General features: G+C 37.9%; 1 protein-coding gene across 2 annotated transcripts in view; it reads right to left on the bottom strand.

Moving 5' to 3' along the window:
- The window catches only part of CYP7B1 (cytochrome P450 family 7 subfamily B member 1), a 126,555-nt gene that overhangs the window by 7,652 nt on the left and 100,844 nt on the right, over positions 1–18,059 (bottom strand). Inside the window, exons 1-5 of one of the 2 annotated variants that reach the window (XM_080380447.1) lie at positions 17,973–17,998; positions 14,555–14,691; positions 7,639–8,235; positions 6,973–7,179; positions 687–865 (exon numbers count right to left, since the gene is read on the bottom strand). In XM_080380447.1, the coding sequence (XP_080236573.1) occupies positions 687–865; positions 6,973–7,179; positions 7,639–8,235; positions 14,555–14,691; positions 17,973–17,983 (1,131 nt within the window). In that variant the 5' untranslated portion in view covers positions 17,984–17,998. Of the gene's footprint in view, positions 1–686; positions 866–6,972; positions 7,180–7,638; positions 8,236–14,554; positions 14,692–17,972; positions 17,999–18,059 lie in introns of those variants that run through there. The other variant, XM_080380446.1, reaches the window with a different exon arrangement.

Here is an 18,059-nt window from a genome sequence, read left to right as displayed (position 1 = left end):
CAACCTAGCCAAGATGAGGACTATTCAATTTGCATGCAGGTGGTGAACTTCTGAAGCTGTATTAAGGCTGAGGCAGGGTGGATTAATTTCGAGTCTTTGATATTCATTAACTCAAGCGTCAGAGAAAAATACAAGGAGATGACACAATTACCCTCCGAGCTTCACTGCAGAGCAACAGCTTTACAGTCTCGAGTTCACAACACTCTACTAATTGATCAAGAAGGGGTGAATCCCTACGAAGGGAGGTGAAAAAGCATAAGGCTCAAGTAAGACACTGCTATTATAGGACTTCAGAGAGTCAATGATGCTTTGCGGGCACTTAGCTAAATGGCCCACATTATTTGCTATTTAAACCACCTTCTATTATTCAGCCCTCCTTGGGTATCAAATGATCCACTGCCAAACAAAACCCACATTTAGCCTAAAGTTTATGGTAGTCAATGTGCAATTGTCAATTCCTTTGAAAGCAGTGCAGTCACTCTCATCACCATATTTCTCTCTTCAGGCCATGAATCCTTTGACCTGTAGGGCCCTAGAAAATACATCTGAAAGTAGGGAGATTTGTTCCACAAGAAGGAACAGCAGTAAAAAAAAAACAAAACAAAAAAAACAACCCACAGATCACAAAAGGCTTGGCTGCTCTGATGTGCCTGGAGTAGGATGAGTAGCACCAGCTGAATGTTTACCTTAGGATCTTCATAGACCTCAGGGTCCATGTGCAAAATCTGCGGGTAAAGGGCTATCCAGTCTCCTTTCCTCAAACCGACTTCTTGATTCCCTTCAAGCTTGAGAACAAAATCCTCCTGGCTGATGCGAATGTTCATGGAGGATGAGCACATTCGTAAACTCTCGTTTAAGGCACTCTCTGCGATTAAACAAAAGTGGAGGGGGGGGAAGTGTCAGAAATATGGGAGATGACTGGAAGTTATACATGGCTACAGCTGCTGAATCTCGACAGGTTTAGTAGGGCAGGCTAAAGGAAAAAAAAAAGGAAAAAAAAATCACAAACCAAAGCAAACATAAAGCAGAGACCAGGAGGAGGCAATAAACAATCCTGCAGGGCGGGGGGGCAGCCATGATGCTGAACCTCCCGATGTGATTCTCACTGATGGTGCTGAGAAATTTTGCTGGCTTGTAGGCAGTACTGAGTTTTGGGTGGAAAGACATTATTCAGGCATCATGTTGAAAACAATGCAATCAAAAGACATGAATACATTATACATTTACATGTATTTTGGAGGTCGCAAGCAAATACCAGCAAAAGCATCCATGGAGCTGTTTAGCTTGCCTTTTGAAAGCTGTTGGATGTTATGGCAGGACTGACTATACGTTGGAAAAATAATTTTTCTTGTTAATCCCATAATCATTCTGAGGATTTAAAAATTTATTTATTTTCTTTTCAGTGACCCACGCTGCCAAATGACAGTGTCTGTTATGGTCAGAGTGAATGAAAGCAATTCATTATTTTCCTGGTAATTTTAAGAGAGAAAGACACTTTTAATTGGCCAAGAGAAAACAAACCATAGTCCTTTCAGGCTTAGGAAAAGCAAGATTTCTGTCTCCACCACCACATCCTGGAAGGCTCCAGAAGCTGAATGTCCTTGCTTTCCCAGTGGCCTTCACCTTTTGCTCCTAGCACGACAGATTTTATGGCTAATTTCCGGCAATTTATCCTGGCAGTTTGAGGAGGAATTCCTTTGGGAATAATATGCATAATTTGCATAAATCATTCTGATAGCATGTATATCAGCATGTAGCTCCTGTCTAGGGCTGCATCTCTCACTTTGTAATCAAAACTGACTATTTTTCCACCAGCATGTATGGGCACTGTTATATGTGACTTGCTTCCTTCTAATCATCAGTGTGAAAAATAGCCTAAAATAGGGTTTCATTTGCACATAATAATCCATTTGTGTCTGCATCTATGTTCTGTGATATCAAATAAGCCTTCTGTAAGTGTTCACCAAGGCACTGTAATTGCTGCACCCAAAAGGTTAGTTTATTAGAGACAGTAGCTACCCAGTGTGGATGCCTCTGAAAAAAAATAATAACAAACGCTCTTTCACTAAAAATTAAATCTGGTGCAGCATGCATAGCAAATAAAGTGGCCCTGGATGCTTTCTTGCAGGAGGTTTTTCCTTAAGCATGCATTTGTCTAAAGAAATGAGGCTGCGGTCAGCTTTGTGTGGTCAGCGCTGTGATTCAATGTGACGTACAGTGAGTCTGTGCATATTCTTTTGGACTGCCTTCGTTACTATAATCAGGCAGAGTCAAATCGGCTTGTTGGTGACGAAGCCAGAAAAGAACCCTGGTTCCAGAAGATGGCCTCTACTGCAGATAGCCACAAGGCACCTGACACGATAGATTTCAGCTGGCAGCGCTCTGGCAACAAAACTTTACGCGGTACAAAGAAAGGGTCCAGCCTCTGCTCCCAGACTGTCCTCAACCCGCAGAAAATGAAGCTGGTAACTCCACACCGGTCCACCATTTGGAAACAGTGGTGACATATGTAGCGACAGCAGAAATGAAATGAGGAAGAGGGAAGGAGGGGGGGGAAAAATTATTAAAGCACTGCTGCAAAATAGCAGGTTTACGTTTTACCGCCCAAGCGATGCAGTCACATCCTATCGGTGGACATCCTCCCAGAAAGCGTGGCAGTCCCTGCCCGCTGCCGGATCCCAAATGACAATTGGGCAGCATATCTTATACAGAAGTTAATCACAATAATGGAGCACAAAGTGTGGCTTAGCGGTCAGATCGTAAATGACAAATCTGTTTTACCTTCCAGTACCAGTTATGTGTGGAAGGCGAGCTTGGCTCTTGCTCTGAGCGATCATGCCGATAATCATTAGATGACAAAAGTAATGAGTCACATTATGATCAACAAAGGAGAATGGAGCTTATGTGGCTTTGCAGGCTCACATTAAAAAAATAGACAGTCAGCTTTCCACAAATGCTGGAGCTATACATTGAGAGGAATGACAACTGCACAATAAAACTGCAGCCTTTACTTGCAGTTGTCATAGTTCAGCAGACACCAGCCATCGCCGCTGACAGACCAGCTGGGTAGCTTGGGAGGCCTTCCATTCTGCACCGTGAGGTACAGTAAATTATCCAGCACGGTAGAGCAACATCTGTTTCTGTGCTTGTGCCGAACAAACAAGGCAATTTAAAGCATACCAAGGGATAACCAAGCAGCAAATGAACATGACCCTCATTTTTTTCCCCCCTTCTTACACACATGAGATGCTAAACTTCACTGTGCGAGTGCTACATAAAGAAGCCAGGCTGTTGTTTGATAAGGTGTTGTCAGAGAGATTTTACATATTTTCTAGAGGGGGTTGGGGGTGGGGGGGAGAGAGATATATCTCATAGTATTGTTATTCTTAGAATCCTCCCACTTCTCTCTTCGTTTCTCTTATACTAAAGCTAGCACTCAGCTTCCAATTCATTCTAGATATTTTTTTTAAAAACTGTTTCAATATACTTATAAATATTCAGTCTTTAAACCCTAATTTGCTATACTTAGTTCACATGCCTTCAAGCATTTGTCTTCCAATTTCCACTGAATAAATGCGTACTAATGAGAAATAGAGCAAGCTGCTGAGGCAAAGCTGGGTGACTTGAGACTGGCCTGCCACCAGCTTGTGATAGGCAGGCAAATTGAGTTAAAATGAAAAGTCTTGTCAGCTGAAATACAACATGGTAGCCAAACAGCAAGCTGTCAATCATCCAGCCAAAACAAGGGACTGCAGGTAATAAAAGGTCATTGCGAATCATAAGTGCATTTGGCTTTCGTAGGCAAGTTAATTTTAATTAAACATGATCTCTATCTGTAAATGTTTTATAAAACTTATTGTGCATAATGGATTGTTAATTTTACACTAACACATAGCAGGTAATAGGGTACTATAATTATTAGAGTGTATTGTAGGAAAATAGCTATAGAGTATGCAAATATTTGGGGGGGGGGTCATTTACCCACAGGCATCACGGTGTGCCAACACAAACGATAATCCGAAACAAGTACATTTGCATCTTACTAAGAACTAAATGGTTCTGCCCAGCCCATTCCAGGAAAATATATTCATTTTTCTCAATCCAACCAATGATTTCAAAGCTTAGCGTTTGTGTTATGACTACGCACTCTGTCTTAGCTGTTTTTGGGTTCCTACCCTTTCTTGTGTATGAAACAATTTTTCAAGCTGTGCTCTTTTCGCAGGAAATATCTGGGATTCAGCTATGACCTGGGGCAAGAATACTTCACCATATAAATGAATGGACTAATATTAAACAAACGAACTGACTAAACATGCCTAGCATTAAACATGCACTAAGTATATCTCTGCTTTACCCTTCGCATTTCCATTATAACCATAAAAACCAACAGACCATTCTCATGTGTCGTTTACCATATTAGAACTCTGTTGTGAGCCGTAAGGACTATTAATATATGTTACTCTGTGCACACAAATACGTGCATTTGTGTTTTGGGAAAAGTCTTACATAGACAAAACCAAGTGTGCTGCCCCAGAAATGTCATGAGAAAAAATAATCAGGGCCAAAATTTGCTAGTTTTGCTGTAGGTTGAAATTTTGGGTGGGTTTTTTTCATTTTTTTAATTAAAAAATAACATACCTGTGCTTTGAATTTAGAAGTCAATCAGGCCATGTTGTGCTCTAGACCATGTATCTGACCATGACAACAACATTGCTTGCAGAGAAAGGCTTTTTAGCAATTCTTGCTTGTTCTCCATAGCATGAGGAGTCCAAAAAAAGGCTCTTGTTATAATAGGCCAAAAAGAGGACGAAGAATCAGAGCGCTTAAAACAGGAGAATGAGATGACAAGGTGATGAACATACAAGAATCCCACCTTGTCTGCCTTACTCAAAAGCAGGGACACAAATCTTGATTTCCTATGCTCTGGGTTGGCACAGGGGAGTGGGAAGAGGAAAAGCTCTGTCTCAGAGGTTGGGGTCAGTGAGCTGCAAGGGCGAAGGCAGTACTGGCCCCCAGCCTTCCCGCAACATGCGGATTTTTGGTGCACAAGCAATGCAAACTGGGACCTTTGTCCCTCCTACACATTTATTAACAAAACATCCCTTTCCCCTTTCAATGAAGCGTGACTTTAATTCTCTTATGGTACAGATTTTTTTTCTGTATTATTATTTTATAGGACAGTATCCGGCCCTTTATGACTTAAGGGCCAGGAAGAACTGAAATCTAGGTTCTGTTCATATCACATTACGTTTAACTTGATTATAAAATTTAACAAAAGCTTTACAAGAATATTATGAAACAAGATGTGGCACATTCCTCTCAACACATAAATTGAACCAAGGTTCTTCAAGATTTTAAGGAGCAGCAAAAGAATGACACAATTAATTTTCTAAACTGTTCATACCATTTTGCACCAGATGGTTTTAGTGAAGTATGTATTTTTATTTTCCTATTCCTACACTTCTGGGGTACCTTTTTTTGTGTGTCCTTATTTTTCTTTGCCATTATCATCTCAGTCTCCAAATACAAAATAAACGCTCTCTTGATCTTCTTGATGCTTTGTAGCTTTCCTCTTCTCTTATTTTTTGGTGGATGCTAACTTTGATGTGATGTAGTTTTACTGTGTTCCTTAAAAGTACATTACTTACTTAGAATGCTGTGTTATTCTTCAGAAGTGTCCCTGTCACTCAATACCTCCCTTATTTCAAAAGCCCTCTCCATCAGTTAAGAGAGAAATCTGCACCAAAACAGCCATGACTCCAGATGAAACCAACTGACTAGACTCACACTATATAAGATTAACATTAATGCTCTAACAAAAAGTAACTGGATCAAACTCAATTTTGTATTTGTACTATAAAAAACAAATAAAATTTGAAGACAGATTCCTGAGACATGCGACATTGGATGGTCCTGGAGAATGGCAGCTATTGCTTAGATCCAAACCGTGCACAGATACTGCACTGCTCTACCACCCTCTCTTGACACAGCTTCATTTAAGAGTGGGACATCAGTTCAGGCCATGACCTACCAAGACACACAGACACGAGCTACCAAAATCTATAGATACGAGCTCAGCTTTAACAAGGGACTGTTTCTGATGTTTAAAAAGAGAGGAATATTGAACCTCTCAGCTTTTATTCAGCAGTTGCCTACCCTACTAACACTACGTATGGAGCTTTTCAGATGCTTCAAGGTTAGGTTCCTACCTGCTACACCCCCTCTCCTCCCTTGGGCTAACTTTAGCATTTATCTTGCCAGCACCTGTACACTAGCAAATGAAATGAAACCATCAGCTGATGCTCTGAAAGCCTATCCAGCTCCTGGATCAAACAAATTCCAGTACAGGCAAGGGTCTTCCTCTGAACCCCTGATCCAGAACTGGAATATCTGTATCTCCCTCAAAGCTCTCTATTTTGAATCAAGGTACTTTTCTTCAGTACTGAAAACACCATTTCTGCTCTGCAAAGCTTTACCTTCTCATATTTTGATTGGAGGCATTCGCTCAACTGAAGCCCGCTTTAGAAGTCTTTTTGTTTTGTTAAGGAGACAGAAAGAAAGAAACTGCTTGTGAAAAAAATTACATTTGCAGTTTAAATACATTATCCTGCTTTAATTTCAGAAAAGGGTCTTTCTTGGCAGTACCATATAGAAGTATTTGAAATGCATTAACACTTCGGCAGATGCTCAGAATCAAACAACTTAATAGGCATCAACTTTTTTTCAAATAATTGCAAAGCTTTGATTTAGCCTTTTGCATACCTTGCATAGTTAATTACCTAGGCTTTAGTGTTTACATGCAATGAGAGTATCTACAGCTATAAACTACATAATTTATAATTGATGTAAATGGGTGTTATTATGTCAATTAGGCAGCTGTGTCCTCCACCTTCTCAGTAAACAGAAATGAGTGATAAAGTGAGTTTGCTGAGAGAGCCCTTCTTTTCTTCCTAACAGATAAAAATAAATTACCTAGGTAGACCAGGTTGTCCAATTGTTCTCTGGTGAGGTGGATGTTATACGTGGGCCCTCTCTTTTGACCTGTTGAGTGCAGCAAATGGTCAATCTCGTCACGCACTGCTGCAAGAGCTTTTGGGTGCCGCAGAAGATAATACATGGCCCAGAATGTAGCTGGAATCGTGTTTCCCACAGAGGCCCACAGGAAGGCAAAATGATGTGCTGGGAGAAAATAAGTGAAAAGGAAGATTAATAGCGTTTATTACACTGATTAGATTTGCAGTGTGCTAATTAAAAGATGTTAGGACACAGACCCAGCCAAGGATCAGTGAATGCTAATGAGGACCAATAGGCTTCTGAAGTCTAATTTTCTGCTTAATGAGAATAGTTTGAAATGTAATGTCGGGGGGGTGTGTGCGTGTGGGGTGGGGGGAATAAGGGGAGGAAATGCAGCTCAGTTATAATCTTTCTCATTATCACCATTAAGTATCTTGTTTTACCACCTCAGCACAAAAAAAAAAATCAATTATCATAGAGGGTTGTTTCAGAGTAAAACATTTTATCATTAGCCAATTAGAAAGAACATAAAAAAATTTCAAGGTCGCCATTTTGCCTTTTTATTTCAAAGGTCTATAGTAAATTATTTTATTTTAGACAAGCAATCATTCATAAGTTTCCTACCTGCTTTGTCATAATCTCCAAGCAGCTCATATTTCTCAAATATATCTTGTCTGGCTTGGACCACTTTTGACCCTCCCAGCCATTTTGTCATGTTCTGAAGTAAAAAATGATGTATAAGCTCCTTCCGAACCTTCTTGGTAGCTCCTAGCAACTCAATTGGTATGTTTGCAGCTAAATAGGGAAAGCTGGCATCAAACTTGATAAATTTGTCTCTGATTTCACTAATAACTTTGTGGCCATCTGCAGCAGGAACTCTTCCATATAGTGTTATAAAACTGGCTTCAAACATTACAGAGCAGCAGAATTTGTACATTTTTTCTGTTTCCCAATCTGTTGCTTGTGAGCATTTCCATTCAAATATATCCTGGAGATTTTTCATCATGTGGTCAGAAATGATATCCAAAGGCTTGCCTTGTAGATACTGGTAGATTCTGTGAAGGTTTTCCTTGAGATCGGGGAATTTTCCTTTTGACAAAGCTGGGTAGTCAAAAGTTTTGGAAGCCATTTTATCAGCGAATTCATGAAATTCAAGTTGCTTGCTATTTCGGATGACGTAGACATACTGAAATGGGTCCATGATAAAGGTAATATATCTACCTGAATAGAAGAAAAGAAAAAAATATAGACATGAACTTTAATAATCTGGTGACACTTTCAGAAGTAATGACTGAAAATAAGCCATTGCCTGGAAAAAAAGCATCCATAAAAATCCCAAAGAAATTTGCAAAGCAATACAAAAATAAAGAAAAAAGAAAAAATGAAGAGGTAACAAGTTTTATTTACATTCCCTTTGTCAGGATGCAGATTCCACCTGTGTATACTTTTATAGCTCTTCTAAAATCAGCATGAAGCCATTTCCATGTAGACTGATCAACTGGTTTTGCCAACAGTAGGGTGTGATCTCTGTAGTCGTGGCACTCTGAAATAAATCATTTATTACTCTGGTATAACATGAAAATACAATCTAAAGTCATAGCAGCATTTGAAAACTGTGGGGTTTTACCAGCAGAAAGGGAGCAACACGCACATTTCACCTGCATGGAAGGAAGTGAATGATGATGGCTGAAATGGAAAATACACCACCTAGGCAGCTTTTCTTCAAGCAGATGACACAGAAACCCCCAAACCTGCCAGTTATGGCTTTACCTGCACACTGCAACCCCCCAACATTTAAAGTCTCTCTTACAACTGTTTTTCTCCCCCCTGAAGTTTTGCTAACTTCTCGTTAAGAATGTGCTTAGTATCCGTAAAACGACTACCTTAGGATCTGATTTTGAAGCCACAGCTTACAATGGAGCAGGCTACCATTTTTAACATGGGTGCCATTTTGGGATGCACACTGCCTTGGTGCTATCATCCACTGTGTCAGTGTACCGACAGCTTCCTACCTTTCCCAAGGAACTCAGCGAGGTCAAACAGCTGAACCTTCAGCTGCTTGTACAGAGGGACAGGACAGCATCATCTGATGCTTTTTCAAGCTGCCCCTGCCAGAAAAGTCCTGCAATTTCTCCCTGATCTTTAAGTCCACTACTACAGAAAAGCGTTTTGGTGAACTATTATGAAACAAAATGCTAATGGCCCCGAAGTTTGATTAAAACTTAACTCTTTATAGATGGTTCCCATGTTAAGTCTAAATTTAGATTTCCCGATCCTTAACTTGAATGGAGAGGGGCATTAGGGAAAAAGCGTACCCATTAAAATGTACACATCCTCTGTGAAATATCCCAGTTATAAACTCAGGAAAACAGTAAAGACTCCAGCACTTAACAGACTAATTCTGTCTCACTAAAGGGACAAATCTCCTTTGGTTTTAATGGGAACACTACACACTTAACTGAGGACCAAATTTGGCTCTGTGACAGATGTCCTGAGATAATGTAGTCACTACCACTAAAAATGTCAACAAGTATCCATGGTTACCATATAGTTATATTTGAATTATCATAGTTATTCCATATTCTGACTTATATATACACACAGTGCTCTATGGTAAATCTGGATGTGCTCTGGACTTCCTCTGAAATTACCAGCTGCCATAATTTTCCTCCCAATTACATCCACTGCAATCCCAGTGACCCAGTAAGGAAACGTATGGGATAAATAGTGACAGAATTTGACCTCCTTTTTTTTGTCAACAGTGTATGAAGTAGAGTTTGCTTTACTGTAACATAAACAACCAGAGACATAATTAATTTTTAAAGAATAAATATATCAAGAAACTGGCATGAAAAAGAGATCCTGAAATCACAGTCCTCTTTTCTGATCATTTCTTCCTTCCCAGACCACAGAATATGACAGGAATTTTTAGTCTCAGCCTCTCCAGGATCTTCGTTAAGAGTCCTAGGATTGCTCTCCCTTTCCACCTTTCACCCACCTTCATGCGCTTTATTGAGGCCACCATCTTTGCTATAAAAGCTTGGAAAGAATGCCCATTGGAGCAATTATTAATAAATAGATCTGGAGTGTTATTAACCCTAAAGATGAAAGCTGGCTTCCTAACTTTGCATTTACAGGGTAAACAATTTAAGTTAAGATTTTTAATTAATATTAATTTAAACCATCTGTCCACCATCTGCTTATTTCTGATGCAAAATATGAGTTTCTTTGTGATCTTTAATCAGACACTTAGCAAACGCACATCAATTCTTATAATTTTTAAGTAGGAAAATGATTTTCAGCAAATGAGTTTTCAGACAAACAAACTATTTTAGCAATAATTTTAAACCAAAACTCACTCAACACTAGCACATACTTTGGAAAAAAAATATCTCTGAGAGAAGCAGAGTATTACAGATCCTGATTTTTATTATTCTCATCAGGTTCCTGGTAGCAAAAAGTAAGTATGTACCAAAAAATAATTCATTTTGTAGAACCAGTTCAGGCTCCAGACCACATCACTGCAAGTCACCAATATATATAAACACATAAACCAAAATACTTTTGTTGCTGCATGTAGTAAAGGTCTATATAGTGAAAAAAGTGGAACCCCTCTATAACAAAGGCAGCTTGTTTATATACCTCACTGAGAATCTAATTTTAGATCTCTTAATGAGAAAAAGACTAAAATCTAGGGCTAATTAATAGTAGTTAGAAAGTTGTTGTGAGTGTGGGTTTGGGAGCTTTTAGCAGTTACAGTCCTACTCACACACAGATGCACTACACGGCTACACTGGTTACCCCAGCCTCTTCCACCCAGGAACAGATTGCTAATTACAAAACCGTGCCCCAACACCTCCTCTACCCTGAGCAGCAAACATCCAAACAGGAACAACCGTCCTCATCTCAAGTTATGATTTTAAATTTTGGAAGTGTCAATATGGTCCTTAATCTTGCTTTTTAAATTCTGTCTTTGTCCCCAATGAGGTCTCTTCCCTCTGACTGTCCCTGATGGTGTCAGAGACCAACAAATGCCAATCTTTCCTAAAGTCTCCAGTTTTTATTTGGCATTTTAAAATGCAGCTTCCCCCCTCCCCTCCCATGTCCTTCCATTGCAACTAATGTCAAGAACTATCTCTCAAAAGTAGTCTTTTCCGAAACCGAAACAAATTTTGATGCTCATAAATTTCCATCAGGGTATCGGTAAATGCCAGATGAGCCAAAAGTGGAGGCATACCACACGCTCCACAAATCAGGAAGCCTTAAATATTGAAGATATTTATGTAGAAACCACTGGGGACCAACCCTTTCCTTGTTAAATTGTTAAAAAAATCCTTCAACACTAAAACCTAAGTAGAAATGTCCATACAGAAATGCCACACTCCACATCCCAATAGTTTAAATCCCTGAGCTATTTTACTTAGTACCATAGAAACACGACAAAGTAAGAGATGTATCCTTGTTTCTGTAAAAGTCCTCTGAATTTTTAAAAGATATGGCTACAGAGAATTCTTACATCCCCATCCAATCCTTCAGTCTGCATTACACTCCTGCTGCAAATAGCCTGGTTATCTCCATTTAGTTTCTACAGTCTCCTAGAAATAGAAGATTGATGTGGAAAATATGAAAATTGTCAACTTTGGTAAATCTGAGCACAGAAGCCAGTATTTGTATGATAGTTAAGAAATTACTCTAATAATGCATTCTGGAGCTTTTTAATGCTAATGATGAAAGACAAGTATTTCAGATGGCATCTAATGATGGATGTTATTTCGGTAATGCTTGCAGCAGGCTTCAGCTTCATAAGGAGTTAATGTAAATTACCTTTTGCCTAAGAGAGAAAAATGTGATATGTTACTGTAGGTGTACCATGATTTAAAAGAAAAGAATGACTTCGCAGCAGTATTCGAAAAGGCAAGTGTGCTTAGTAAAAAACCCTCAGATTATTTTATTGAAAGTTGCGTTAGTCTCAGAGAGAGTGTTGAAAAGTTCAGTATCTTTCCTAATAACTTGTCAGGAAAAGGAGACAAGGTTTAATCCCGAGAAACAATGACAAAACTGTTTCAAGTTCTTTAAGGTCTTACCTAGCCGTCTGCCTATGCTGCTGAGCCTTAACAAGCAGAGGGGCTGGCTTGGGAAGTAAGATCATCTCAACACCACAGACTCTCTCTCCCTCTCTTTCCCCTCCTTATTCTTTTTTTTTCCCTCTCTCTCTCTCTTTTTTAAAGGCAATCGCATTTACGTAATCGTCCTCTTATTAGGGAGATTCTGCTGAACTGCTGACAATGATGTACAGTGGTGCTTCGCTGCCGTGACGTTTGGGGAAAACGATTCTGCTGCACCACCACACAAAACCAATTAGAGAACTATTTTCTGCGACAGGTCAGGAATTTACATTGTTTCTCATAGAAAGATGTGCTTTTTAATTTCTTTATTAAGATGACATCCATGTCCCTTGCAACTTTTAGGGATGACAATCATTTGCTCATCACATGGGAAAGTACGATCAGCGAAATCGCATTACCGGTACGGGGCAACGCCAGAAACTCCGAGCATCGTTCCGCATTTTCCAAATGAACTAGTTTGAGAACCAATAATTAGAACAATATATATTGATAGAATTTTTTGACAGGACCTTTAGACACTGACCAGGGGCATAAAGCAATGATAGTCCATACACAACAGGCTACGTTATGTTTGCCAAACATATAAACATCATCTTTGTCAAATCAGTAAGACATATAGAAATCCTGTATGTCTTCGGGACATGATAGGAGGTACTAACTAGCTTCAGCTTCTTCCTTGACTTGTGGATGACAAACTGCTTCTCTTGATGGTCAGTAATTTTATACCAAAAAAAGAGAACTTAAAGTGGCATCTCTGTTATGACAATTTCTCAAAATCAAAGATTTCCCTGCATAAGGCTAAAATGATACTGAGAACTCACTGCATTTACCTCAGTCTTTATCAAGGAAGGCTTCCTTAGAATACCTGAACACAGGGAGATTAGCTGAAATGGAGTTTTGTTTAGCATGCAAATGGAAATTTGTGAAACTGAATTATATTCATAGATTGCTTAAATATACAAATGTCTAAACATAGCCTTGGATAAAATAATGAAGAAGTGAAAGAGAAATAAATATTTGATTAAACACATTAAGGATTCTGAAGCATGGCTGTATCTGGTTTTATGAATGTATTAAGGTAGGCTCTGAATGGTAATTATTAATCTGTATTCGTAAGAAGGCACAACTGTATAGAGTGTGAATGTACATTAACAATAAAAAAGACTGTATTTCAACGAAAGTTGGTCTTGTAATGTGTCAAACTCACTTTCAAGATGGAAAAAATCTGAGCATACCAGTTTCCAAAGAAAAAACCCTGAATGAATAAAAAAATAATCACTCATTTAATAACAGTAAAAGTGCTCTTTCAAAGGATTTTCCAAAGGAAAAAAAAGAACAGATTTGGTAAGAGGAAGACAAATTTTATTAATTAAACATACGGCTTGCAATTTAATTAATTTAGTTGTAATGAAAAGAATTATTTTTATTGAAAAATAGTACTTATTTGGAAATATAAAGATAATGCTACTGCCATGAAATTAAAAAGCAAACTATACACTTTACATTTTTATTTGAAACTCCCTAAAAATATAGGTATAGCTAAAAATGAGATAGACTTAACTCTAAATTTGATCATCAGTACAAGGATATCAGCATATAAAGAGGCAAAAGATCCATTACATCCACCTACACAAATAAGAATTTGCCTTTTTGTCAACAGAGGAAAACACTGGATTTTAAATTGATTTTGGTAAAAAGTACATCTGTATATATGTGTGTATATTTATGTAAAATTATATATTTAAGTTTCATTTAAAATTCCAGTTTCATTCTATGTTTTTCTTCTACAGTTAAGTGTCTATGTGAAATCACTCAAATGTTTCTATTCAAGCTAGTGTAGTAGTACAGCTATAAATACAGAAAACAGCAAGGTTATATCATACTTTATTATATTGTTATTTTCAGCAGGCATGATCAGAGTAAGAGGCTGGCAACGGGAAGTTTCTGTGTTCCAGTCCTGATTGTATCACTGAGTCAATATGTCATTCATTCCCTTGTGTTCCTGTCAACCAGTTGTAAAATGTGTGAGAACATATTCTGCACTTTTTTTCTGAAGTGTTTTCTAAATTTAATCTGATATTTTTCTGTGCGGTGTCAAGATGATGTTAGTTTGCCCTTCTTTAGGAAAAAAAACCAATACACAATTAAATGTGCTGGCAAAATCCATGTTCATACATTACAAGCCTACAAATTCTGTCAATAAGCATACAGACCTATAGCTGTATATAAAACCCCCTTGCTTATAATTACATCCTATGGATAATTACTATGCATTCAATACATGTGAATTTAATTTTTATCGGCCTATGCTAAGCAAAAGTTTTTGGTTATGGAAGATTCTCAACTAAACATTTGAATTAGTATTTAACTTCACTGATGGAAACAATCAAGAGAAATGCTAAAATATTTCTCACCAGCAATATGTACAGTGAAAATATCTCCAAGTTTCTTTTGCTGATCCAGTAAGAATTTGAAAGCATCTTTTCTAAAAAGCAACGCCATCCCAAGGTAAGGAATCCAGCCATTTATTAGTGGGGGCTCTCCAGTCTTCCTGTTAAAGACAGAAAAAATAATAATCAGGAATTAACTTTGCCATGAGGGCAACTCATCTTTATATCTATGTATATATTACACTTAGTCCCACCATTTACATATATAATTCTTGCAGTGTATAATATGTTGTACAGAAAGTTCTTCAGATATGATGGCAGGTTAAATCTAATCACACCTCTGAGCACAGAAGGCTCTGTGTGGTGATTAGGAAAAATAAGTGAGAGAAATTGAGATGCATTTAACTACAGGTTGTCCAGTTATTACCATCGAGTTATGAACACAGAAAAATGACATTCGGTAGAAAATCTCCCAGCAAAGAGTTGTCTCATTTTCAATATTTGGCGTGTCAGAGGAAGATGTATCGAAAGGCAATTATGACAGATTTAGGTAAACAGGACGCTGACATACCACACAAAACAACTACCCTTACAGATAAGGTTTTAAGAATTTCAGTTTACCAGCACACAGAACAGCTACTATTCTAACTAAATATCTTTAAAATACAGAATAATAATAGAGGCTGAACATTTACCACAATAAATCTTAGCCTCTGAGTATTTATAGTCTCCTGAGCTAGAAACGTGTATGAACAGTTTAACATGAAATTCTAGATAATGATATTTACATCCTAGTCTAAAAAAGCAGCTATGGTGTATTAGTTATGTTTATGGAATAGTATAAAATACCTTTTAAGAATCGAGTAAGTTACATTTTTCATTAAAAAGGAAAAAAGATTTCCACACTGTCCTATTCCTGACTGCAAGTAAATGTCTCTCCTTCATGCGGGTCTTTAGTTGCTGAATCTGATTTACAACAAAGAAACATAAAGCGTGGTTGCTCTGGAAAGGATTAAAACAAATATTCGTGAACAACTCTGCTGCTACATCCCATCTGTGAAGGTGACTTATACTACATGCAGAACAACTCATTCTGATTAAACACAAGATATTTACTAGCTTGGATCTAATCAAAGATCAAGGGATCACAAGCTTTACTACTATCATACACAGCATGGATTTTTATGTAGCTGGATTAACCCTATCATAGTCACATTCCCCCTTGAACTGCGGTAACAGAAATGAAAAAAAAAAAAAAAAGGTAAACATGATATGCTGTATTTACATTTTTTATATTCCTAATTAAAACTTTCCGAGCAAGAAATTATGAGCCAGAGATTTGTCCTCTTACTTTTAAAAGTTGCTATGGATTTAATTTACAGATAAACAGATGTGGCCAAACCAAGCTGCAGATCTCAATCTCTTTCTGTTTAACTGACTACTAATTCTGAACATTAGTTTTCAAGAACATTCTTTTGCCCTCTGAAAAAGCAGTAAACCTTCTGGTCCAACCCCGACAATCTCATAGCCAACACATTTGCTCTGGCTTTTTTGTTTCTTTGGGTTTTGTGGCTTTGGGATTTTGTTTGTTTGTTTTGAGGTGTTTTTTTTTTTATTTTGTGGAGAAGATAGAGCTCCTCTTTTTTCAATACCTCCCATAACCCACCAAATTACCCATCCTAGTGGTCAAATAACAACATATTTACTCAAGTGGTCCAGAAAACTCTGTAATGGTTAATTCTGTATTAAATGAATACAAGAAAAGAACTAATCTGAGATTACACGAGAGGGATCACCAACCCTGGAATTGTAACAGCCAACTCGATACCCTCAATTATCCCCTCCAAACCCATAAAGAATCTGGACGATTTACTCATCTCCCAGCCCTCCAGACTACAAAGTCCTGAGAGCGGCTGCCTTTCACTTCCCGGGCTGGACACTACGCCTCCTAAGTAGCATCCTGACAAATATTTAGATAGGCTTTTTGTCATCTTCTAATTGAATGCATCTAATTTCATCCTCCATGTTCTGTCATTCGGTCAGAAGCTGTATTCTTCACAAGCTCTCCACTGGGTAAAAAGAAGGCAGCTCAGAAATCCAGGGGAAAATTAACTTAATGCTCCAAGTCTGTGGGATCACATCAGGGAGACATTTTGCTATCGCAAAGACGTGAGGGTCATCGTTCGCTTCAGACATGTTTAGCTCAGCAGCAATAAGCTTAACACTGTTAAACACCGTGTCAAGGCTACGCGGCTTTCAGAGGAAAATATAACACCAGTTCAACTTACGACCCACAGCAGACTGATAACAGAAATGTGTCTTCATTTCTAGCTTTCCTTCTCTTTGGAAGATGGAGGTCATCTCTATGACTTATTGATGTCTGCTAACACACAGCAAAGAAAAGAGTGCTGGATGTATTTTAGTGCCTCTCAAAACACAATGCTTCACTGCACTAACTTTTAAGCAGTGCAGTGCAGCTCACCCTGGCTTCCTGAAGGATTCTCACCCACATCCTGGGTGCCTCCAGAAGTTCTCATCAGCTTCAGATGCTACACTGAATGATTAAAAAAGCCCACAGAGACTTTTACTGGTTAATTGATTTGTTTATGAACTTGAACACCAGACACACACTTCACAGCCATTGTAAAATTTGATAATTAGGCAAATATTACAAATGTTACTTTTTTTTCATGAAACAATATATATTGTTGTACTAAATCTAAAATATAAAAATTAGCTAAGAAATATAGAAGAGCAATATGAAGAGTTTTGATGGCGATTTAAGATTGCAACTTTTTTTAACTGAAGCATTCAGAACATCTTACCAGATTACATTTTATTCAGACCTAGCGTAACTGCTTAAATTCTAATTCACTTAACATACCTTATAATATTCCCAGGCCTTTTTGCTCCACATGCCTATGTTTTTTACATATTGGGCTAATTTTGCTTATATACAGGGATATCTTTACTTATCCGAGAAGCTTCTGCGAAGTCAGTAAGACTTAACAGACAAATTTCTCACATATGTGAGTGAATTTTACAAATAAAGCATCAGCAACATGTCCAATGCAATCTATAAGTAGACGAATCAGTTACAAAGTGGAGGGAAAGCAACATAGTTGTATCATCCATCATTGTTAAATGGATAATTTCAAATGGCACTATACAAAAATCAGCTGGCTACAAATACAGTCCATAAATAGAAAGAACAGACTCTGATAACTGTATTTTTTCTTTGCTTTCACAGTGAAAATATACTTCCATGTTAGCAAGTAATAAAGTTGCAATGTCTACTCCATCAAAGAAGCAAAGTTTTAGAGTTTGTTTAGTTTTCTTAAGGTGGTATTTTTCAGCTCACCCAAAACGCAGAGGTCACTGACTCAGGTGTGATTATTTAGCTACTAAGGTAAGGCAGTATTAAAAAATGTGGATGTCTTACCTATGCCTCATTTATGCTAAAGCAGCAGTGATACAATAAAGCAGGAGAAAAATGGGCTGCAACATAAATCATGTGAAAAACAGATTA

Source organism: Falco punctatus (assembly GCF_963210335.1).
Source record: "Falco punctatus genome assembly, chromosome: 3".
Lineage (NCBI taxonomy): Eukaryota > Metazoa > Chordata > Aves > Falconiformes > Falconidae > Falco > Falco punctatus.
This window is presented reverse-complemented; position numbering and strand designations above follow the sequence as displayed.